Source organism: Chiloscyllium plagiosum, chromosome 25, assembly GCF_004010195.1.
Source record: "Chiloscyllium plagiosum isolate BGI_BamShark_2017 chromosome 25, ASM401019v2, whole genome shotgun sequence".
Taxonomy (NCBI): Eukaryota; Metazoa; Chordata; class Chondrichthyes; order Orectolobiformes; family Hemiscylliidae; genus Chiloscyllium; species Chiloscyllium plagiosum.
The window spans coordinates 44800169-44826155 of record NC_057734.1 but is presented as its reverse complement, the minus strand read 5'-3'; the positions used below and the strand labels follow the sequence as shown (position 1 = coordinate 44826155).

Sequence of the window (25987 nt, the reverse complement as noted above, 5' to 3'; positions counted from 1 at the left end):
ACTTTGCCTTGAATAAAACTTATTGGCCGAGAGCCTTCTCACTCACATCCTCAACTGACTATTCGGACTTCGCAATATTTGCGGAGAGTTTGACTCAAAATTGAATTAATTATTGACATTTTGTATTACCGTTAGATTGAACAAGCATATTTCCATTGAGGTAAATAAAATAAAAATAAACTATACTAATTGGACAGAATAATACAGTAAACTTCGGTAGTTTTGTCGCTTTATCAAGAGCGCCAGCTCATAGGGTGCTGGCTAAAACAAAAGTTTGCTTTATTTTCTAATCAACCTGTTCAGAGATGCAATTACAAGTCTCTGGGAGGGCTTGAACCTGGCCTCATATCCAGAGGTAGGAACTCTACTACTGTGCCACAGGTAAATTGGGGAAAGCTGCAGAGGGTACTCAAACTTAAATTAGTGTCTATGACCATGACCTCATGGTGAAGAAAGAATGGATGTTGGAATAATGTAATCAGACTGCATATTTGTATAATTCTGTCCAGGCCCTTTTCCAGTGTGACCATGTTCAGTACACATTGGTTCCAGTGGCTGGATGGCAGGACTTGGAGACTGCATTCCTTGAGCACAAAGAACAGGTATGTAAATTTTATGGAAGTATGATAAGAAAGACTATGTACATTTTTAATTCAGAAATATTTGGGATTATTTCTCTTGGAAGGAACAGTTAATAACTACCTTTTAGAAGCCCCTTAGGCAATATAATGTGATAGAAAATGAAGGTATCTTAATGTTGTAGTTCTCTTATAGTGTGAAGATAGTTTTATTGGAATAATTTCTCAAGAATATTGTCATTTTTTTTAATGTGAAAGACTTTATAGTCCTACATACACTGGGGTGTATTAAAAGTTTATGTTCTAAGTTAGCAGGGAATAAATATGAAGTGCTACAGGACATTATTTGTCTTACATTGGGTTTTTCATTGAAGGCTAATAAGAGGCAAATCAGATCTGTACCATAAAAATGTCAACTACTGACCATCTTCAATAAGAGAAAATCTGACTGTGTCCCTTTGATCTGCCACAAAATCACATTGTTAAATTCCCAATCATCACCATTCGGGCGGTTTTTGTTGACCAGAACCTGAATCTGATCAGACACATAAACACTGGTTACAAGAGCATTTCAGTTGCTGGGAATGCTGTAGTGAGTCGCCTAGCTTCTATTTCTGCAAGGCCTGTCCACCAATGCTTAAATGATCACAAGTCAGTAGTTTAATGGAATGCTATCAACTTACTGGATGACAATGTCAGTGTTTGGGAAGCTCAGTACTCAAAACAAAACACCCTGTTGATCGACCTTCCACACACTACTTTAAACAATCAATTCCTCCATCACCAACAAATAGTGACAAGTGTGTACGATCCAAAAAAATGCAGAATAGCTACTGGCCAGCACAGTGACCTCTGCCACTTAAACGAAGAATAACAGTGAGCACATTGAAATATCATTACGTTCAAGGACCCCTCCAAGTCACAAGACATCATGGAATTATATTTCCACTTCTGCACTGTTGCTGATTCAATATTCTGGTGCTCTCCCCAATACCACTGTGGCTGTATATATTAGTAACTCAAGACTAATCACTACCTTAAGGGCAATAAGCATTTGTAGAACACTTCTACTCCTAATCATGGTCTAAACTGAAATTGTTTTAGCTTTTATTTGAGCTTCAAATATGTTATTATTTCTTTATATTATGATTTTCAAGATCACTTTAATGAGATGTCTCAAACCTATAGTTCTAAAATAACTACATTCCATTGCTTGGAAATCTTATCACTTGGTATGTACCTTTGATCTCCAATTTCTGTTACTGCTTCTATTTCCTATTTCTTTAGGGGCTTTTAGAAAGCCCAGTGTTACTTTACCAATGCCTGGAAATTTTCCTGTATTTATCATTTCAAAGCATTTATTTTAAAACTCCTCACATGCATTCTTAGTTTTCTTTTCAATTTCACTATGCTCAATGTTTGCTTCCTTTCTCTCCCCTTTCTATTATCTGTAAACATATGTTAATACATACTTTGTAAGCTATGAACCAATCTTCAATTTGTTTTTTATCACCAAAAGCTAATAGATGTGCTGTTAAAATGTGACTTTGTCAGCAGAGATGTGAGATTTACCCATTATCTACATTGGACCAAACAATGAGCTCCAGGCTAGAAGGTGGACAAACAGGGATTTTTTGAGTGAAGAGAGGAATATGATAAATCAGTGTATTCCCGCCTAAATTAATCAGTCTGTACACAGAATAAATATTCAGTGAGTTAGGTGTGCCTTCACAGGTAAGATAAGAAGCAAGAATATGCAGTATGCTGATGATACAGCAATTCTTGCAGAATCATAAAAGACCTTTAAACATTTTCATAGGTCAAACAAAATCTAGAAGCTAAGAATAAAAATTTTGAGTATGAACGCCAAATGGACAAAAATGATTGTAGTCTAAAGGAACATATTAGAAGAAACTAAACGAAAAATACAAGTTGATACACTGGATCAAGTAGTCAGCTTTCTCTACATAGGATAAATAATAATAAAAAATCGGAGGTGTGATGTTGGTGTCAGAAGGATAGAGATAGTCAAAGTGACATCATGGAAATGAAAGATGTAAGGAAACACAACCTCAAAAAGGAATAAGAACTCTTAAAGTACAACATTCTTTTCTCTTTGCTGTGAGCCTTAGAAACCTGAATAATAAATAAAAGTCTGTGGGAGAAAACAGAAGGTTATGAAATGTGGCTATGAAGAAGTATGCTTAAAATTTCATGTATAAACCATAAGACAAATTAAAAGGTGCTCAAAGGAAAAGTCAGCATTTCAACCATTTGATAAGAGCTGAGAAACTACAGAGATCCCTCCCAGAGGTCAAAATTGAGGGTAGAGGTCAGAAAGAGGGGTAGACTTGACAAAGTGGATGTGTGAGAATGGTGCAGGACATATCATGATTACAGATCATGCAAGCAGAACAGGAGGATACTATTCTGTGAACTGCAGTCAACAAGAAAGAGGTGAAAGTTAAGATTAAAGAACAGAACTTAGATTATTCTCCTGACTATTCTCTTCCGTTGTTCTGCAATTCCTATCTTAGCAAACTGAGCTCCTTTGAATATGAGCTGTTAGAGAAAAGAACCTTCACTGAATGCTAACTTTCTACACTTTAAAAATCACGTGACTTGATATCCACACCTTTTAGATTTTTTTTAAAATTCATAATTGTCAACTTTCCTTTTTTCTTCTTGTATGCATGTGCACCTGTATATGTCTGTGTTCTGAATGGTTTCTTTGTACAGGGGAATGCAGAATCGATTTTGATAATTGGTGTATGTAACAAAGTAAATAATAGCTTGTATTTATTTAATACCTTTGACTTCGATAAACCTTTCCAAGGCACTTAACAGGATTGATGTGGAGATGCCGGTGTTGGACTGGGGTGAACAAATTAGTCAGGCGCAGCACTCTAAAAGCTTCTGATTTTAAATAAACCCCTGTTGGACTGTAATCTGGTGTCATCTGACTTCTAACGTAACAGGAATGTAATTGGACAAAGACTGACCCCAAACTAAAAACAAAACACTAGGACAATGGCTTGTTGGAAGAGAAACATTTTTGGGAATGTATTTAAGAGTGGATAGTGAGGAGAAGAGTTTTAGGGAGAGAATCTACATTCCTTAAGGAATTGCAGGTTCCTATAGAGCTGGAAATGCTGTTAGTTTTGTTTGGATTGTTTCAAGCTAAAAAAATGTATAAACTGATTTCTATGTATAAGTCATTGGACTTGGAATAGCACTTTGCTTCCTCTCCTACTGTGTGCATTTGCTTTTGGTTGTTTGTTGTGATTTTAACAAAGTTGAGCATTTGAGAAGATTTGTGGCTCAGGTTGAGCTTCTAGATGTAGGTTTGCGTGCTGAGCTGGGTGGTTCGTTTTCAGATGTTTCATCGCCATGCTAGGTAATATCTTCAGTGAGCCTCCGGACGAGCTTTGTTCAGAGGCTCATTGAAGCTGTTCCCTAGTATGGTGACGAAACATCTGAAAATGAACCTTACAGCTCAGCGAGCAAACCTACATCCAAAGTGGAGTATGTTTTGTGTTATGGGTAAGTAAGAATATGGAATAAGAAGTTCCTCAAAAAAAGTAGTTTACTTCTGGATTTCGTTGTGTGCAAATGTTGTTGTGCTGTGCTTCTGGCACCAAATCTATCTTTACCTCAGGATACAGCCCATTGAATCTGTAATTTTCCTGTTTGCAGTTCAAGTACCTGGTGTTAATTAATTGTGGTGCTAATCTGGATTTACTGGAGACGCTGCAACCTGATGAGGATACTGTCTTCTATGTCTGTGATACCCATAGACCTATTGATATTGTTAATGTCTATAATGATACACAGGTATGTCTGTCAATTAAATTCTAACCCTAAGCATGCCATAAACTGATTTCTATGTGTAAGTCATTGGACTTAGAATTGAATTTTATTCTCAGCCCTACCTCTGTTTAGTGTTTTCTATTAGTCGTTTGGGTTTTTATCAAAGTTAAGAATGTTATTTTGTTTCCACCTTCTACGCAAGAAATTGCAAGTGAGGAATAGTTTGGCTCAGATACAATGTGAACCCTTTCTCTGTTGACCCATAGAAATGTCTTTTGACCCCAATAATAGTCATGGAGATCTGCAGCACAGAAAAGGCCCTTGAGCCCAGCGTGTCTGCACCAGTCCAAAACAGCCACCTAACTATTCTAATCCTGTCTTTCAGCACTTGGCCCATATCCTCGTATGCCTTAGCATTGCAAGTGCACATCTAAATATTTCTTAAATGTTATTGAATTTCTGCCTGTATAACCTGTAAAGGCAATATGTTCCAGATTTCTACCATCCTTTGGGTGAAAATGTTATTCCTCCCATCTCGTCTAAACCATCTGCCCCATACCTTAAATCCCTTGAAACCTTGGATGAACATATCAATTTAATTGATGTCTTATGCACTGACCAATCCACTACAATTTTCAATTCTTGTATTGTTGAAAAAGACACGTTTTGTCAAAGCTTTTCATAGTCAGGCAGCACGGAAACAGATCCTTCAGTCCAAATGGTCTATGCCAAACATTATCCCAAGCTAAACTTGTCCCATCTGCCTACTCCTGGCCCATATCCCTCCAAACCTTTACCTTGCACTCATCAAAGCAAGACCCACAAATGCAAATTTAAAAGGAAACAACCCAGTGTCCCATCTGTCTCAGTTTACCCTGGAAGCTAAGGTAAGAAGACCATAAGAAATAGGAAGAGGAATGGGCAATTGACCTCTTGAGCCTGCTTCACCATTCAATAGGATTGTGGCTGATGCGACTTTTCTCAAGTCCACTTTCCTGCATTTTCCCCATAATTCTTGATTCTCCTATGATCAAGAATCTATCTTTCTCAGCCTTAAATGCACGCAAGGGTTGAACCACAGCTTTCTGGGTAAAGAGTTCCAATGACCCTCAATTGTCTGAGAGAAGAAATTCGCTGGTTTGTTGCACAGGGCATTGCCCTGACCAGTCAGAATCAATCTGTTTGATTTAAAATTTTACCAAGTCTGACAGTTAACTATCGATCATTAATAGGTACATTCTTCATGGGACACCCGGACCAACCAACCCAACTACCCTGTAGCTCAACATTTCAATTCCCCCTCCCACTCCACCAAGGATATGCAGGTCTTTGGACTCCTCCATCGTCAGACCACAGCGAAACGACGGTTGGAGGAAGAACGCCTCATCTTCCGGCTAGGAACCCTCCAACCACAAGGGATGAACTCGGATTTCACCAGTTTCCTCATTTCCCCTCCCCCCAGCCTGTCTCAGTCAAATCCATCAAATTCAGCACCGCCTTCCTAACCTGCAATCTTCTTCCTGACCTCTCCGCCCCCACCCCAGTCTGACCTATCACCCTCACCTTGACCTCTTTCCACTATCACATTTCCGACGCCCCTCCCCCAAGTCCCTCCTCCCTATCTTTTATCTTAGCCGGCTGGACCAACTTTCCTCATTCCTGAAGAAGGGCTAATGCCCGAAACGTCGATTCTCCTGTTCCCTAGATGCTGCCTGACCTGCTGCGCTTTTCCAGCAACACATTTCCATCTCTGATCTCCAGCATCTGCAGACCTCACCTTCTCCTCACATTCTTCATGACAATGCTTTACTAATCAGTGGCCAGTAAATCTCCGCACTCGTGGTATAAATGTTGTTTTTTTTCCCCCTTGCACTGCTATTCTTGTAAATTGTCCTGATGAGTGCCAGGTGAAAAGCCTTGATTTAAAATATCTTTTTTTTTAAGCCGTACTCGAATTGTGTATTACAAAATTACTATGTTCTTTCCTACGCAGCTGTAGGAATTTATATAGTTTGATGTGTTCAGAGAAACCAGGAAAGAAGTATAAATTGGAATTATGCACTCCGCAAAGGGAATGTGGCCAAAAATGTAGTACATCCATCTGCATTCACTTATCAAGGGTATTTCCAGCATCAGTCGAAACCAACTCCTTATGAATTGGGTCAATGTCTGCACTAATACCTGTCAGTGACATTGTAAATGCAATACTGTGGCCAGCATTATTACTTAAAAATGATCGTCGTCTAAATGTGGTTTGTAAAATTTTGTCTTTGATAATGTAAACTGCTCTGCGTTTGCTACATTATTCAGAATAACTGAAACAACTGCTCTAAATCTGAAATCTAGACATGCCAAACACTAAACACATGTTTGCTGGTTGTTGCTCGGGAAATCTTGTACACTCACTTGTTTTTGATTGTGTTCAATAGGTTCTAGCTAGGAGCCTAGTTTTGGAATGTAAGCACTTTACTGTCGTATAATGACCATCTAACTGAATATATCATGGCATCATTTTCATTGTTGAATATTACCTTTACCTTTAAAATTTGCAGCTCGGGTACAGTGTCAGTATTCAGTAAGGCATCCAGGATAACAGACAGAACAACTTTTCTGTTAATTGCTTTTAGCAGCTGAAATATCTGCATGAGTTCTCTCCTTTTCAAGAACAATCGCAATTCTCCTTCACTTGCGCCCCCAGCCATGCATGTTGACCTTCTGGCCACCTTGTCTCCCCTCACTGTATTGCCCTCAACTTCTTCCATCACTGCTCACTGTCACACCTTCCTGCTGCTCTACATCTCTGTTACTTTCTGCATATGACTCTCTCACCCTTTATAGAATCATTTTATATACAATATATTTCTTTTCTTCTTGATGATGACGTACCCTATTCCCTTGGGGACATTGAACAAATTTGCAATAGCTACAAATTCATAAATATTTTTGAAACGGTTGCTGAGACTTCCTGGCTTTTGAATAACTTGATTTACATTTGAAATTACTGGCTGCCATACATATAACTGGAAAAAAAGAACACTGTTCAAAAATAGCTTGGCTTCTTCCTCAGAGTTTTGCACACAGCCAAAGGAAACTCAATATTAATAGCTTTCACAGATTCCAGTCCCCCACCTATTCATTCCTACAGCATTATTAGTACAGACTTAGGTTTATCCTAATATTCTACTGACAGCTTGTTGTCTTGGGCAGTGGCACTCATTTTACAGGCAAGGCTTACTTTATAATCCCATTGATAATAGTGGAATGGGATAGTGACCAATATGGGACAAATGAAAACAAGCAAAATAATTTTTGACACCAGGATATCCTCCTGTTGAGTCTTCCAAATTAGGAAAAATTCAAGATAACAAACTGGACACCGTTTGCTTTCAGAACATGGCCTGTGCACCTATAGTTTTGGGATGGAATTCAATATTGCCTGACTTATGAATTGTACAGCAGTTAGCATGGTTATTGTGTCATATGTCCTTTAGGTTAAACTGCTAATAAAACAGGATGATGATCTTGGTATTCCTGCCTATGATGACCTCTTCAGGGATGAAGAAGATAAGAATTCAGAGGATTCAGGAAATGAAAGTGAAGGGTCAGAACCTTCTGAAAAGCGCAGGCGATTTGATGAGGTGAGTGGATGATGACAATGGTGTGTTTACTGCAGAAGTTGTGAGAATATGTTGTACTGACTTTAATTGCTAGGGCAAATGAAATGTTTACAAACAGACTGAAATTGGAGTTGTTCTGAGGGGTAGGTGTCAAAACAAAATCTGAGGGATCACACATTGCTATGCCTTTTTGTTAGTGCTTATTAGCACGGTTTACTACTCCCAGTTGGGACACATCAACATGCGCATAAATTGTCAGTGTTGACTCATAGGCACAGGACATATTAAAGATCAGGATCAATCAGATTAGTTATGTTATTTCCTAAACAGTGCAAGAGCATTTTAATTCTGGTATTGCACAAAGAGTAATCGTTTGAGTCAGTTTTAGAATACTCCCAATTTCCTTTTAACAAATTTAAACTCACCAAGACTCAATGAGAAAAGCACATAGAAAAATTACTAACTGAAATAGAAATTTGGGTTCATAAGCATTCATGTATGATGATATAAATGAGAAAACTCTTCTGCACAGTTTGATCATGTCCTGCACACTGAAGTTGGAGAACATTTGGTTTATTCCACTTCTATAAGCAATTAGATTCTATATATTTATGAAATCCCTCTAAATCAAAAGGAGTTGAGCCTTTCAAGATGTCTCCCGATTAATTTGTGCTGGTGAGTGTGTTGCATTTCAGAAGATTATACTGTCTTCTAGGCAGCCCTGGAGAGGAGAATAGATCGAAGACGTCAGCGCCGGGAATGGGAAGAGCGCAGGTATTGGTTATTATATTTGGTTTCATGTATCTCTTTGGAAATGTTCGATAGTTTGTTCTGTGCATATCGAAGTCAAGAAGTTAAGCATGAAACAGCTTATTCTTTGCTGTCCCCAAAACATGGCAAAGATGGAGATAATTGAGTTGATGTGAAGTCACAGTAAATACTGATAGGGTTCTTGGGAATCGAGACATTACGTTTTGAGGAATTAAATTGATGAATTTCTCAACTGCCTTTCTCCTCACTAGGCTTTCCTTTCCAAGTTTGGATCTGCATCACCCACTCCATGTTGAAAGCTAGTATTACACAAATCTTATTGTCCAGTGTAACAGAGATACAGTACCTTCTGAAATCAACTTTTGAAATGATTCTCTAATTCTCATTGTTGTATCTTTGGTAATTATCTATTGGTTCAGCTGTTTTAAGGAGTTCTCAGCTGTACTAAGGACTTCTCACCACTACTTTGTAGTTCCCTTACATTGCCTGACTCAGTAGACAGGTGACTTGGTCTCTGCTAACAAACAAATCCTTTATTTATTAAAAAGGAAAAGGAATCCTTCAAAGGGCTTTCTTGATACTAAACCACTCCCAACATTAGCCAAGTGGTGTGGTGTTAGAGACATTCAGGAGAATTTGCAATTGTAATGGTAATAAAGGACTTCAGAGAAATGATGAGCTTAAGTGGTTAATAAATACTTCCTTTCATGTGTAGAATACACAACATTTATGGAACAGTGGATTTGAGGTGGTGGCGATATAGGACATACAGCATTCCTTTAGATGTATGGCTGAGCTTTCTAACCCATATAGAACATAGAAGAATACAGCACAGTACACGCCCTTTGGCCCTCGATGTTGCGCCAATCCAAGCCCACCTAACCTACACTAGCCCACTATCCTCCATATGCCTATCCAATGCCCGCTTAAATGCCCATAATGAGGGAGAGTCCACCACTGCTACTGGCAGGGCATTCCATGACCATATCAGGCAACATCCTGGTAAACCTCCTCTGCACCTGTTCCAGTGCCTCCACATCCTTCCTATGGTATGGCGACCAAAACTGCACACAATGCTCCAGATGCGGCCGCACCAGAGTCTTATACAACTGCAACATGACCTCAGGACTCCGGAACTCAATTCCTCTACCAATAAAAGCCAGTACGCCATATGCCTTCTTCACCGCACTGGACATATACTCAGAAATCTCACACATTTGTTCAATTATGTTGGTCAACATAAGGATCATTTGTAGGTTAATTCAAGCAGAAACTGTCTTGATTTAACGCTTCTCTTTGGAATTTCAAATGACTAAGTACTTTATTTAAGCTTTCAACTTGTCATATTGAAGTCCAGTCTGGTCAAAAATGGGGCTGTGGTTATGATAGTAAGTTGTAATGGTGGGGTGAGCATACAGATTTGGAGTGGCAAAAATGAAAGCACATGTGTGAGAGAGGGAAAGAGAGAGAGAGATTTTAAGTGGGGAATAGAGTTGTACAGATTACCAATGACCTATTTGCTTGTTCTTTTTCAGGAGGGAGATTTTGTTTGAATATGAACAATATGAATACCATGGAACTTCAGTATGTATCTATAGCTAGTCTGGAAAATATTTTAATGTTTATTGCTATGAAACAGGAATCTTCTTTCATACATGCATGTCACAATCTAACCTTTTCCATCTGAAGCTGATATATTGGGTAGAATTCAAAAGGGTGCTTTTTTGTCTCACTGATTCAACAACAATTTGAATTAATAAGATCTGAAGTTGGAGGTAAGATTGCTTACTTAACTTAAGATCACAGATTCATGTTATATTTTGGCAATATTTAGTGAAATTAGTCCTTTTCAAAGAAAGGCAACTGAGGCTTAGCGGTATGTCACTTTTCCAAAGTCAGTCAAAGAAGGTGATAAACATTTTAATCTCAGACTTCCTTTATCTTTCATCCTCAGTGCTGGTACACTTCATCCAGCTACTGCCTGGAAACCGGTTATGACCAGTTGTCAGATAACTAAGTACTGGAATATATTGTGCTTTACCCTTCATTGCTGTCCTAAAGCATAGCTCAGTGAGTAAACACTCACAGAAGGAAGTAAATGCTTACCAGCTAAACCTTTTTCAAGAGTTAATTATTTTTCTAACCTTGATTGACTTGGTAAATCATCTCTGAACTGCTGTTTCTTAGTTGCAGAATTGATTATCAACAGGGTGGCACGGTGCTCAGTGGTTAGCACTGCTGCCTCAGTGCCAGCGACCTGAGTTCGATTCCACCTTCAGGAGACTGCTTCTGTGAAGTTTGCATGTTCTCCCTGTGTCTGTGTGTGTTTCCTCCGGGTGCTCCAGTTTCAAAGATGTGGTGGTTCAGTGGATTGGCCATACTAAACTGCCCAGTAGTGCCCGGGGATGTGCAGGCTAAGTGGGTTAGTCTGGGAAATACAGGGATAGGGTAGCAGGGTGGGTCTGGGTGCGATGCTCATTGCAAGAGCAGTGTGGGCACGATGAACCAAATGGCCTGATTCCACAGAGTAGGAATTCTATGATTCCGAGTTTCACATCTTCTCTGAGAAGGGTATTAGCTGCTAGACCAGCAGCAATTATTAACTTTGTTTCATTGTACTATTCATTAATAAAATCTGTTCCTTGTAGTTTATGGTGTGCCCCAACTTTGTCTCCTATGCGTTAGTAGTTCTAATCAGAATTTTTTTTTTACAATGGTGGCATTTTAATGTATTTAATCATAATTGTTGAATTTCAAATATCAGCAAGATAACCTGAGAGCAAGCAGATGCACTCTATTGAAAGGTAAAGGGAATTTGAACTAGCACTGTATCAGTTGAAATTTCCACTAACACCATTGTCTGTCCTGGAACATGCATGGAGTAGGCATTGTATCCCAAACTTTAAAAATTATTTGGGTAGCTTATGAATTTCTTTACTGAATCAGCTAAAAGACTTGGTTCAAACTCTTTCACATTTTCTAATATCCACAGTTCTTTAACTTTTGTGTTTTGTTGTTTGCAAGAAATTTTCAACACATTGCTTTGGAAATGATTTACTGTCAGATCAGTCTTAAATAAAATGTTTTTGAATAGCCAAAAACCCTGTCACCTGGGTCTGTCAGCCTTGGTCAACAGTTTGTAAATTCTTAGTTCTCTGTGGTTAGCCCATGGTGAAACTGCAGTTTTGCTACTTTAGACATCTAGAAAATGATGTATACGAACATTTGCTGATGCTTTTCTTTAAATCATAGCCCATTAACATCAAATTATGTAAAAGCCACCAAGGCAGTGATTGGACTCTTTTTAAATTTATGCACAGCAAGCTCCTAAAAGCTGCAATGCAATAATGTCCAGATAATTTATTTTTCTTTGAGGGTTAATTATTAGCCAGGATGTGGGATAACTCCCTCTTGAAAATAAGGTTATAAGACCTTTATGTCCTCCTGTGAATGCAGATGGGGGTCACCGGACTCAAAATGTTAATCCCGCTTTCTCTCCAGAGATACTGCCAGGCCTGCTGAGTTTCTCCAACAATTTCTGTTTTTGTTTAAAGCAGATGGGTCATAGAGATGTACAGCATGGAAACGGTCCTCGATTTAATGTCTCAACGTCTCATCCAAAAGCCAGCACCTTCAACACTGTAACTCAGTGTTGCTCAGGGGTGTCAACCCAGCTTTGTGTTCTCAAGTCTCTAGAATTGACTTGAACCCACAACCTTCTAACTCCCAAGGTGTGAGTGCTATTAACTCAGCCACAGCTGATACCATTGTAGTCAAGAATTTCCACTTGAGGTCAGTGATTCAGACATAGTGAACCTTTTTTGTTAGGATTCGTCTTGATGCTGAGTTTTCTGCTGAAATATATTTGCGTACCAATGAATATAAAATCTTCTGTGGACCAGTGCAATGTTACAGTGTTTTGGGATGTAATCTTTATAAGAAATTTGAAAGTTTGGGGCACCATCTAGAAAAGAAATGGGAATCATTCTATTGGTGCCCTTTTGCCCAAATAAGGACTGTATAACTTTTAAAAACCACCTTGAATGGTCACTAATGGTCGCAATAAATGGAAACACTGTGATGATCGATACATACAGAGGAGAGATTGATTTTTGTTGTGGAGCTGATTTCTAGCAGATTACTTTCTAAACTTGAGCATGTGTTTGCCCACACGCTCAATATGTCTAGATCGCCCTGAAGCCTCCTTGCATCCTCCTCATAATCCCACCTAATTTTCATCAGCAAACTTGGAAATATTTCATTTTTGGTCCCCTCGTTTATGTCATCTATATATATTGTGAAATAACTGTGAAACACTGATCCCTGCTTTAAATCACTAGTCACTGCCTGCCACCCAGAAAAAGACCCATTTATTCCCACTCTCTTTTCATTCTGTCAATCAATTCTCAATCTGTGCCATCATATTATACCCAATCCCGGTTACTTTAATTTTATGGCCTGTTCTCTGGGACCATGTCAAAAGCTTTCTTGATACCCAAATCCACCACATCAACAGTTCTTCCTTATCTATTTTACAAGTTACGTCCTCAAAAAAAACTCCAGGAGATTAGTTGAGTATGATTTCCTTTCCCCACACAGATAAGCTCTTGATTTAATATCTTACCTGACAGTGCAGCACTACCTTCAAATAGCAATGAAATGTCCTGCATTCGAAATGGAGTTCAAATCCACAAACCTGAGTTACAATGTGGGCTGTATAAGGGCACCAAGGTGATATTCCAGAGAGTGCTGTGTTGTTAGAAGTGCCATTCTTTGGCAGAGACATTCAACCCAAGTGCTCAATAATTTGTATGAAAGTAACCCTGTGATCTATTCGAGAAAGAGCAAGAGATTTCGAGCATTGCTCTAATTCCAGCAATTGTTCATCTCTCATTGCTGTTTGTGGAGTGCAGAATCGCTGCCATGTTTGCTTGTGTAGTCATCAATATATTTTAACATAATTATTTCTGTGAAGCACTTTTGTGATATTATTGTGTAACATGCTGTATGACTACGAAATTTCACTTGTTCTGAAATGTGTTTGGAAGTACCATCAATTCTTTTATATTTCCTTGTAGTATTGTGGACTACCTTAAGTTGCTTAATCTAAGATGATTTGGAAAATTACAGCATGGGTTAAATAGCTTTCTGGTGTATGTTATATTTGAAATGATGCAATGCTGAGCTCTTTGCAGACCCTGAATATCAAATACTGATAAACTAGTAATTCTGTCTCTTTCCTGCAGTCTGCCATGGTGATATTTGAGTTGGCCTGGATCATGTCTAAGGATTCAAATGACATGTTGTGGTGAGACATTCCTCCACATAAGATTTATTTAATAGAGCACCATTTTTGTTCAGTTTCCACATTTCCAGTGCTAGGCATTAGAAAAGAAGCCACTTGCGCTGCTTTCTACTGTAATTCTGTGCTTATAAATATGTGCATGTTTCTTAACTTCTAGGTGGGCTATTGTCGGTTTGACGGATCAGTGGGTTCATGACAAAATCACACAGTAAGTGTTCTTGATGACTACTATACTACCATACTTTATCAGCTTACTGTCAATAGGGAGTGCTCATACATTAAATATAGTAATTATCAAGTTCAACATGTTGTAACTGTAAGCTGAAAAAAGAATTTCCAACTTCAGTGAATTTCTATTTCATTCATTTAAACAGTCTTTCTCTACATTTGAGCCAGATTGCTATCCTACATTACTCAGGCCTTTGTAGAGTCATGGAGATGTACAACATGGAAACAGACTCTTCAGTCCAACTTGTCCATGCTAACCAGATATCCCAACCTAGTCCCACTTGTCAGCACCTGGCCCATATCCCTCCAAACCCTTACTATTATTATACCTATCCAGATGCCTTTTAAATATTGCAATTGTACCAGCCTCCACCACTTCTCTGGCAGCTCATTCCATAAACACATTACCCTCTGTGGAAAAAGACCTTGTCTATTTTCCCTATCCATGCCCTTTGTGATTTTATAAACCTCTATAAGGTCACTCCTCTGCCTCCGACGCTCCAGGGAAAACAGTCCCAAACAACCTCTCCCTATAGCTCAAATCCTGAAACTCAGGCAACATCCTTGTAAATCTTTTCTGAACCCTTTCAAGTTTCACAACATCCTTCTGATAGGAAGGAGATAAGAATTGCACGCAACATTCCAAACGTGGCCCAACCAATGTCCTGAACAGCCACATCATGACCTCCCAACTCTATACCCAATGCTCTGACCAATAAAGGAAAGCATACCAAATGCCGCCTTCATTATCTTATCTACCTACGACTCCACTTTCAAGGAGCTATGAACCTGCACTTCAAGGTCTATTTGTTCAGTAACACTCCCTCGGACCTTACCATTAAGTGTATAAGTCCTGCTAAGATTTCCTTCCCGTAATATAGTACCTCACATTTATCTAAATTAAACTCCATCTGAACTCTTCAGCCCATTGGCCCATTTGATCAAGATCCTGTTGTAACCTGAGGGAACCTTCTCTGTCCACTACACCATCAATTTTGGTGTCAGCTGCAAACTTACTAACTATATCTCCTATGTTCACATCCAAATAATTTATATAAATGATAAAAAGTAGTAGAGTCAGCACCGATCCTTTTGGCACTCCCCTGGTCACAGCCTTCCAGTTGAAAAACAGTCCTCCTCCACCACCACCCTCTGTCTTCTATGTTCAAGCCAGTTCTGTAACCAAATGGCTAGTTCTCCCTTTATTCCATCCAGTCTCCCATGTCGAACACCTTAATGAAGTCCATATGAATCACATCCACTGCTCCCCATCATCAATCCTTTTTGTTACTACTACAAAAAACTCCATCAAGTTTGTGAGACATGATTTCCCACGCACAAAGCCATGTTGACTATTCCTAATCTGTCCTTGCCTTTCCAAATATGTGTAAGTCCTGTCACTCACGATTCCCATCAACTTGCCCACCACAGACGTCAAGCTCACTAGTTTACAGTTCCCTGGCTTATCCTTATCACCATTCTTAAATAGTGGTGCCATATTAGCCAACCTCCAGTCTTCTGGCACCTCACCTGTGACTATCAATGATACAAATATCTCAGCAAGAGGCCCAGCAGTCACTTCCCTAGCTTCCCACAGTATTCTAGTGTACACCTGATCAGGTCCTGGGGATTTATACACTTTTATGCATTTCAAGACATCCAGCACTTGCTCCTCTGTAATTTGGACATTTTTCAAGATGTCACCATCTGTTTCTCTACATTCTCTATCTTTCATGTTTTTTCCACAGTAAACGCTGATGCAAAATACTAGTTTAGTATCTCCCTCATCTCCTGTGGCTCCACACAAGGGCCGCCTTGCTGATATTTGAGGGGCCCTATTCTCTCCCTAGTTACCCTTTTGTCCCTAATGTATTTGTAAAAACCTTTGGATTCTCCTTAACTCTATTTGCCAAAGCTATCTCATGTCCCTTTTTTGCTCTCCTGGTTTCCTTCTTAAGTATACTCCTACTGCCTTTAAGGGTTCACATGATTTATCCTGTCTATACCTGACATATGCTTTCTTCTTTTTCTTAACCAAACCCTCAATTTCTTTAGTCATCCAGCATTCCCTATATCTATCAGCCTTTCCTTTCACCCTAATAGGAATATACTGTCTCTGGACTCACATTATCTCATTTCTGAAGGCTTCCCATTTTCCAGTAATCCCTTTACCTGTGAACACCTGCCCCCAATCAGCTTTTGAATATTCGATCCGAATACCATCAAAATTAGCCTTCCTCCAATTGAGAACTTCAACTTTTAGAACTGGTCTATCCTTTTCCATCACTATTTTAAAACTAATAGAATTATGGTCGCTGGCCTCAAAATGCTCCCCCACTGACACTTCAGTCACCTGCCCTGCCTTATTTCCCAAAAGTAGGTCAAGATTTGCACCTTCTCTAGTCGGTTTATCCATATACTGAATCAGAAAATTTTCTTGTACACACTTAAATTCCTCTCCATCTAAACCCTTAATACTATGGCAGTCCCAGTCTATGTTTGGAAAGTTAAAATCCCTTACCATAACCACCCTATTGTACTTAAAGATAACTGAAATCTCCTTACAAAGTTTGACAAGTCGTATGCAAAATCTTTCAACCCACCAGACTGGGTAGAATTATAACCCAGATGTTGGCAATAGGCTAACTGTATCCTCTATTGATGATCAAATTTCTTTGAACTTCGATTCCTCAATTTGAACTTCCTTACCGTCTTATGTTTGAACTTTGCAACAAATAAAAAGTGTCTCTCAATCTACTTTCGTGTATTCATGAAAGTTAACTAAAGAAATTATGATAATATTGGATTAATGTTCCAGAAGATATGAAGTTGCCAGCACATTTCTTTCTGGATTTTTAAAGGATGCGTCTTTAAGTCTGATCATTTAGTTCAATTTCAAAATGGGATAGTCACAAAAAGTCCATTATTTTGAAAATACCATAGGTAGAGAAAGAGACAACAGAAGATCACCAGGACAATGTATTGCTTTTATCTTTCTACCCCCACAACTGCTGATTGTGCTGTGATGCCCCCACGTCACATTCTTCTAACTTTGACCTCTTTGTGCATTCCAATTTGCTTCGCTCCACTATTAGTGCCATGCCTTTCAATGTCAAGGCTCTGATATCTGAAATTTTCTCTCTTTTTTTTCCCCTATACCTCTCTATCCCTCTCTTACAATTATGTTTGCTTAAAGTGCATTGAGATGCTTTGCTATGTTAAGTTTCTAGATAAAGGTGAAATTGACTTTTTTTGTTTCTGTTGATCACAAAGTATTCAGCATACCTTTCATTGCAGCATAAAGTATGTGACTGATGTTGGCATTGTGCAGCGTCACGTATCCCGACACAACCATCGCAATGAGGATGAGGAGAACACGCTTTCTATTGACTGCATGAGGATCTCCTTTGACTATGAGTATCCTTTAATCGCAGAATAGAACAAAGCAATTAAATGAAGATAACAAAATTTATATCGTTAAAAATCACAAAACACCAGGTTATAGTCCAACAGGTTTAATTGGAAGCACACTAGCTTTTGGAGCAAAGCTCCTTCATCAGGCGATAGTGGAGGGCTCGATCGTCCTGATGGAGGGTCGCTCCGAAAACTAGCGTGCTTCCAATTAAACCTGTTGGACTATAACCTGGGATTGTGTGATTTTTAACTTTGTACACCCCAGTCCAACACTGGCATCTCCAAATCAAAATTTATATCATAAGCTATTGTGCAGTCAGCATGAGAAATGTATCCCTAATTCAGTAACTGCTTTCTTAAAATAGATTCATTTTGTTGCTAAGTTAAATATTATTACTTGAATAGGACTGAAAAACAAATAATTTTGATGGTTTTTAGGATAGTCAAGAAACATATGCAACTTCTCTTGGGTTGCAACAAAAGGTTTATGCCATAATGTGAGCTGATGCTCAAGTTATGAAGTTTAATATATCTTTAACTATTTAGTAGTTTTCATTCAAAGAGATGCTATCCTTCCATTCTTTACGTAAGTTGTCCTTAGCATCTCAACTCGTACATAGGTGAGGTGTACAAGATGATTAGGGGTTTAGATAGGGTCGACAGTGAGAATCTTTTTCCACGTATGTCCTCCGGTGTTTACAGTGGTCTGTCCCTCCCTATCCGGGCATTGGATAGGCTTATGGTGGTTAGTGGGCTAGTGTAGGTTAGGTGGGCTTGGATCGGCGCAACATCGAGGGCCGAAGGGCCTGTACTGCGCTGTATTCTTCTATGTTCTATGTTCTATAGGACTGTACCAAGCAGGATTGGTCTTTTTTTTTTAATAAAGATTTTCTTATCGCAAGGATTAATAGGGGCTCATGAGCTAAGTTGTCTGGCTTCTTTGTACCAAATTGTTCCTTTACAGGAAGTCAGTTGGTGAATGATGAAGTAGAATCAGTCGTGGAGCACTTGTTTATGTTTATTTACAGATTTACACTTCCAAGCATAACCACCCAAACCAACAGCTGTAGTTTGTATGTTTATGGGATCAACCCAAAGTTAATGCCCATCACTTGGATACAATTAAACAATGAAATGACTACATGTTTACATAGAAAATGTATTGTAAGTTAGAATTTCAGCAAAAAAAAAGAACCTAGCTAACTGAGAAAAGTAACGAAAAGAAGCTTTTCCCCGTTGGCTACAACACAATGTAATATAGATAACACCAATGAATGACATGTAATGCTAGTGACCATTTGTTGGTAGATGCTGTGATTATCTATGGCTCGTTTTCTGAGTTTGCATGTTTAGAGCATGAAAGAGTGTTCTATTGACACTCGTCAGATAATTTATTAATTCTGGGTTTGAATTACAAAGCTTTGGTCAGAGCAAAACTGCTTTGCGTTCGCACTGCAACTATAGCATGAATGCAGCCTTCATCTCGCTGAGATATTTTGCATCACTATTTACTGTGGAAAAAGATATGGAAGATATAGAATGTAGGGAAATAGATGGTGACACCTTGCAAAATGTCCATATTACAGAGGAGGAAGTGCTGGATGTCTTTAAACGCATAAAGGTGGATAAATCCCCAGGACCTGATCAGGTGTGCCCGAGAACTCTGTGGGAAGCTAGAGAAGTGATTGCTGGGCCTCTTGCTGAGATATTTGTATCATCGATAGTCACAGGTGAGGTGCCGGAAGACTGGAGATTGGCTGACATGGTGCCACTGTTTAAGAAGGGTGGTAAGGACAAGCCAGGGAACGATAGACCAGTGAGCCTGACACCAGTGGTGGGCAAGCTGTTGGAGGGAATCCTGAGGGACAGGATGTACATGTATTTGGAAAGGCAAGGACTGATTCGGGATAGTCAACATGGCTTTGTGTGTGGGAAATCATGTCTCACAAACTTGATTGAATATTTTGAAGAAGTAACAAAGAGGATTGATGTGGGCAGAGCGGCAGATGTGATCCATGTGGGCTTCAGTAAGGTGTTCGACAAGGTTCCCTATGGGAGACTGATTAGCAAGGTTAGATCTCACAGAATACTTGGAGAACGAGCCATTTGGATACAGAACTGGCTCAAAGGTAGAAGACAGAGGGTGGTGGTGAAGGGTTGTTTTTCAGACTGAAGGCTTGTGACCAGTGGAGTGCCACAAGGATCGGTGTTGGGTGCTCTACTTATTGTCATTTACATAAATGATGTGGATGCAAGCATAAGGGGTACAGTTAGTAAGTTTGCAGATTACACCAAAATTGGAGGTGTAGTGGACAGCGAAGAAGGTTACCTCTGATCACAACAGGATCTTGATCAGATGGACCAATGGGCCGAGAAGTGGCAGATGGAATTTAGTTCAGATAAATGCGAGGTGCTGCAGTTTGGGAAAGCAAATCTTAGCAGGAATTGTACACTTAATGTTAAGGTCCTAGGGAGTGTTGCTGAACAAAGAGACCTTGGAGTGCAGGTTCATAGCTCCTTGAAAGTGGAGTCACAGGTAGATGGGATACTGAAGAAGGCGTTTGGTATGCTTTCGTTTATTGGTCAGAGTATTGAGTACAGGGGTTGGGAAGTCATGTTTCGGCTGTACAGGACATTAGTTAGGCCACTGTTGGAATATTGCGTGCAATTCTTGTCTCCTTCCTATCGGAAAGATGTTGTGAAACTTTAAAGTGTTCAGAAAAGATTTACAAGGATGTTGCCAGATTTAGAGGATCTGAGCTATGGGGAGAGGCTCAAAAGGCTGGAGTTTTTTTCCCTGGATTGTCAGAGGCTGAGGAGTGACCTTATACAGGTTTACAAAATTGAGGGGCATGGATAGGATAAATAGACAAAGTCCTTTCCCTGGGGTCGGGGAGTCCAGAACTAGAGGGCATAGGTTTAGGGTGAGAGGGGAAAGATATGAAAGAGACCCAAGGGGCAACTTTTTAACACAGAGGGTGGTACATGTATGGAATGAGCTGCCAGAGGAAGTGGTGGAGGCTGGTTCAATTGCAACATTTAAAATGCATTTGGATGGGTATATAAATAGGAAGGGTTTGGAGGGATATGGGCCAGGTGCTGGCAGGTAGGTGGGACTAGATTGGGTTGGGATATCTGGTCGGCATAGGCGGGTTGGACCAAAGAGTCCGTTTCCATGCTGTACATCTCTATGACCTGACCTGCGCTCTGATTCTGATTCCTTGGGAGATTTTGAGAGCTCATTTTGTAATCCTTTCATTGCAAACTCTTTGTGTTTCTAAAGATTAGGATTTTTTTTTTTCTTTAACTTTAAGCTTGTTGAAGCCTACGCCTGGCTCTGTATCAGCATTGGTCACTTTATGAAAGTATGTGCAACTCCAGCTATACCTATTCCAATCTCAAGCTGTGGTCCATTCAAGGCCTGAAGAGGTTGCAGGAATTTCTTGCAGATATGGGGTATGTGCATCTATCAAATTTCGTTATGCACTTGCTTACGATCCTTTTGTAATTCATGCATAAAACATCCAGAAACCTCTGCATTTCTTGGCCGTTTCTCATCGTTTAGATAATATGTTTATTCTTCTTCCTAACAAAATGGACCATATGCTTTAAAAAAAACATTTTACCGCATTACCAATTGCCTGATCTTTACCCACTGATCAAAACTACTTATATCCTATGGTAGTTTTCCTTATGTCCTGTTCACAGCTTGCTTTTCTATCTATAATAAAACGAAGAACTACAGGTATGAAAGAAAAACAAAATGCTGGAGAAATTCAACAGGTTTGGTAGCACCTATGGAAAGAAAGTTAACATTTTTGAGTCAGATCACTGGAGCTCTCAATGACTGCCACCTAGTGAAACCCATCCCACCATCTTACCTCTGGCTGAATTGTGCAGTGATCCTAGACCTTCAAAGGGTGTACTTGCGGTGATGCCCACCACCTGCTTGATGGCACTGCAAGCAAAAGAGCTACCAACCTCAAATTGACTTTGTCACAGCAGACAGGATGCAAACACACTCTCACCACCTTCTCAGGTTTCTGATCCTCTGGAAGGTCTACCTATAGCCTAATAATTACTTAATTGGCTCATTATTCAACAGTAGCAAAATGGACTTCTTTCCAACTCATTAGTTGATGGTTGAGAGTCGACAAGGGTAAAGGTAGGTTAAATAGATCACAGAATTTTGGCAGGAGTATAATGTAGAAAAATCGTGATCTTGAATTCTGGCACGAAAAATAGAAAATCAGTACAACCCATGGACAAAACCAATGTCGTCTACAAAATTCCATGCAAGGACTGCCACAAATACTACGAAGGACAAACAGGAAGAAAGTTAGGATACACGAACACCAGCTAGCCACAAAAAGACACGACCCTCTCTCCCTCGTAGCCCTACACACGGATGAAAAAACCACCATTTCGACTGGGACAACACATGTATCCTGGGACAGGCTAAGCAAAGACATGCCAGAGAATTCCTAGAGGCCTGGCCCTCCAACCACAACGTCATAAACAAACACATAGATCTAGATACCATCTATCAACCCCTCAGAAAATGAACAGGAAATGACATCACCACAAACCCAGGAACCCCATCCAGGACAAACATATAAATAGTAAGCAGGGGATAACAGCTTCGCTTCACTTGGAGGTCGCCACTGATGATGTTACCTAGCCAGGTAATGAAACGTCTGGAAATCAAACCTACAGCTCAGCGAGCAAACCTACACCCTAAACCTCAACCTGAGCTACAAACCTTGCAGAAAATCAGGGTATTATTGACAACATGGAGATGTGTATTCTACAGGCAGCAAGGTTAGACTAAGCTGTTTCCTGCCCAGAATTGCAAATGACATCATCATTATATCATTTGATCAGACTCGAGTGACAATCCATCATGCTAATGAAAATACACAACAAAGATATATTGTAGAAATCGTGGTGCAGAAAGATCTGAGTGTTCTGATACCAGGTAAGCTAACATGTTGTTATAACAACTTTTAGTTGCCTTTAAAGGAAAAGAAATGGAATATGAAAGTAGGGAATTGTTGCCATATCAGTAATGCCAGTAATCAGTAATGAGACCACACCTGTAGAATTGTGTGATTAACTAAGAAATGAATCACTTAAGGAGGCATTTAAGTGTACCGGAAGCCGTTTTGATTTGGTGAGTAAGCTGATTCCTTGGATGAAGGAGAAAAGGTTGGAGTTTAGGTAGATGAACCACGATATTATTGAGGAGATTGGTAGAATGGATGCTTGCCCCTGTTGGGGCAATTTGAATTCGGGGACAGAGTTGGAAAATAAGGGATCTTGCAGCTAAGACTGAGATGAAGAGTACATTTTCATTGAGAGTTGTTAGCCTATAGAATTCTCTTCTCCAGCATGCAGTGGAGATTGGCTCATTGAATATATTTAAGACTGAATTGGACAGATTTTTGATTTACAAAGATACTAACATTAGAGGCAGTCCAGAGAAGGTTCACCAGGTTTGGAGGGATTTTATTATGAGGAGAGGTTAGGTAGATTGGGCTTGTACTCATTGGTGTTCAGAGGAATAAGAGGTGACCTTATTGAAACATAAGATTCTTGGAGGGCTTGATAGACTAGATATAGAAAAGTTGTTTCCCCTTGTCGAATAGACTAGGAGTGGTCCGTTTAAGACACAGATGAGGAGGAATTTCTTCCTCAAAAGCAGTGAATTTAGATTAGATTACTTTAGTGTGGAAACAGGCCCTTCGGCCCAACAAGTCAACACCGACCCGCCAAAGCGCAACCCACCTAGATCCATTCCCTTACATTTACCCCTTCAACTAACACTACGGCAATTTAGCATGGCCAATTCACCTAACCTGCACATTTTTGGACTGTGGGAGGAAATCAGAGCACCCGGAGGAAACCCACGCAGACACAGGGAGACCGTGCAAACTCCACACAGTCAGTCGCCTGAGGCGGGAATTGAACCCGGGTCTCTGGCACTGTGAGGCAGCAGTGCTAACCACTGTGCAACCGTGCTGCCTAAAAATTGTGGAATTCTTTACAGCAAAAGACTGGATTGTTAATTATGTTCAAGACTGAGATACAGATTTTTAAGTCGTAGAGGAATAAAGTATTATGGGGGAATAGTGGAATTGAGGAATATCAGATCAGCCATGATCTTGTTGAATGGCAGAGAAGACTTGATGTACTAATGTGCTACTTTCTGTTCCTATGTCTTTTGGCCTTGAGGCAGCCAGATTATGTAGGGAGGGCAGGAAAGTGGAATTATGGTCACAGTGAGGTCAACCATGTTCTTATTGAATGGTGGAGCAAGGTCAAGAGGCCAAATGACCTGTTCCTGCTATATAGGATATTATGATATTAACCTATTCAAAACTAAATGAACTGCTACTTCTCAATTTCTTGGTTACAATGTTACTACAATAGAACATTGAGCCAAGAAAGATCTCGCTTCATAATTACAATTGTTATTACTCATGATATTGGAATATAAAAGTGCTTGTATAACTTGCTTTGAAAACTGCGTAATTCCTGATTAACCAATTTCAAGGAAATTGATTGCAAACTTACAGCACTTTGTAAGTCCCCGGGTTCTGAAGAAGGCTGATTGGACCCGAAACTTCAACTCCACTTTCTCTCTACAGATGCTGCCAGAGCTACTGAGATTTTTCCTGATTCTTGTTTCTGATTTCCAGCATCTGTAGTTCTTTGGGGGTTTTTCTGTGGTTGATTGAGCTATTGCAAAGGTTACAGTTTTGATTGGTTGAATTCTCAGATTATTCTTGGGTCTGCCTTTGCTAAGAGAGCCGGTGCTTTTGTGGTCATTACCCTGTTTATGCTGTAAAGACCACATTATATTAGATGCTGGGCTTATCTAATTAATTCTGACTTTGTTTTCTCATTTATGTTTCAGACTGCCTCTGAAAGAAGTCAGGCAGAAGTTTAACTCCATGGACATTTCGCTGAAGGAGAATTTGCAGGAAATGATTGAAGAATCAGCTACTAAGTTTGGGTATGAACCAGAACAATCTTAAATTTATAGTTATCAGATTCCCCTCGCCCAATTTTACAGAAATCAAAGTGACAGCAAATTGCTCAGAAGAACAGGAATTATCTCCATGGCTTGCTACGGGCAGGTAGTTTCAGAAAGCATAAGTGTGTATCTGCGGTATATTTGGAATAAAAGTCAAGGAGGATTAAGATTTTGATGACCAGTTTGAAGAGTACCTTTTGGGAGAAGGGTGAAAATAATTAGACAATCAAAAACTTTGAGTTGATAATTGTAGAATTATTGTCGCAGCTACTGTTCTTGATCTTATCCTCATTGTTCCTCGTGTAGTATATTACTGCTTTTTAATTTTTTTTTGGCATATGGATCATTAGCAAGGGCAGTATTTATCACCTATCCCCAATGCTAATAAGAAGGTGGGTGGCCTTTTTTCTTAAATTATTGGAGTCCCTATGACAATGAAGGAATTAATATATATTTTAAGTGGGAATGGTGTATTGCATAGAATTGACAGTGTTGCCATGCAGTTGCTGTCGTTGATTTCTACCTTTTTAGAATGATGTGTTTGAAATTTTTGTGAGGTGCCTTTCGAAGGGTCGGTTACTTAATTGTCAACTTGGTTTAATTCACAGCGCTTAGTCATAGAATCATTCAGCATGAAAACAGACCCTCCTGGACAACCATGCCGACCAGGTTTCCCAGACTAAGCTAGTTCCAGTTGCCTGTGTTTCATCCATATGACCCTAAGTCTTTCCTATTCATTTACCTGTCCAAATATCTTTCAAATGTTGTAACTGTACTTGCATTTACCACTTCCTCTGGCAGTACGCTCCACATACAAACTACCGTCTGTGTGAAAGGTTGCCCCTCCGGTCCCTTTTAAATATTTCTCCTCTCACCTTAAAATTATGCCCTCTAGCTTGGAGCCTCCTCATCCCACCCTAGGAAAAAGACCGTTGCTATTCACCTTACTAATATAAAAGATTGTAGACTGTAGCCTCACAACAGACTTGAGTACAGAGTTGGGAGTGATAGGTGCTAAATTGTTAAAAGTGCTGTCGATGGGATGGTGCAACACAAGTAAACTCTTTCTGCACCAGCACAAGTTATTGTAACCATGTAAAGAGTGCTTCCCTTTCAGACAGACTCCTGCCATGACTGTAAACTAATTTTCCCTGGTTTGTCCAGTAGAGATCATGTTAGAATTGATAGCGAAAGCAACATTCAATGGTTTGGAGTAACTGTTCTC

The 25987-nt window shown here is 39.6% G+C and overlaps 1 protein-coding gene across 4 annotated transcripts in view; it reads left to right on the top strand.

Annotated features, from left to right (window-relative positions):
* cdc45 (CDC45 cell division cycle 45 homolog (S. cerevisiae)) overlaps positions 1-25987 on the top strand; it is a 46768-nt gene that overhangs the window by 6274 nt on the left and 14507 nt on the right. For all 4 annotated transcript variants that reach the window (XM_043716058.1, XM_043716057.1, XM_043716056.1 and 1 more), the window contains exons 3-12: positions 510-602; positions 4275-4412; positions 7880-8026; positions 8721-8779; positions 10312-10360; positions 14023-14084; positions 14239-14289; positions 17607-17726; positions 21048-21179; positions 24643-24741. In XM_043716058.1, the coding sequence (XP_043571993.1) occupies positions 510-602; positions 4275-4412; positions 7880-8026; positions 8721-8779; positions 10312-10360; positions 14023-14084; positions 14239-14289; positions 17607-17726; positions 21048-21179; positions 24643-24741 (950 nt within the window). The remainder of the gene's footprint in view (positions 1-509; positions 603-4274; positions 4413-7879; positions 8027-8720; positions 8780-10311; positions 10361-14022; positions 14085-14238; positions 14290-17606; positions 17727-21047; positions 21180-24642; positions 24742-25987) is intronic.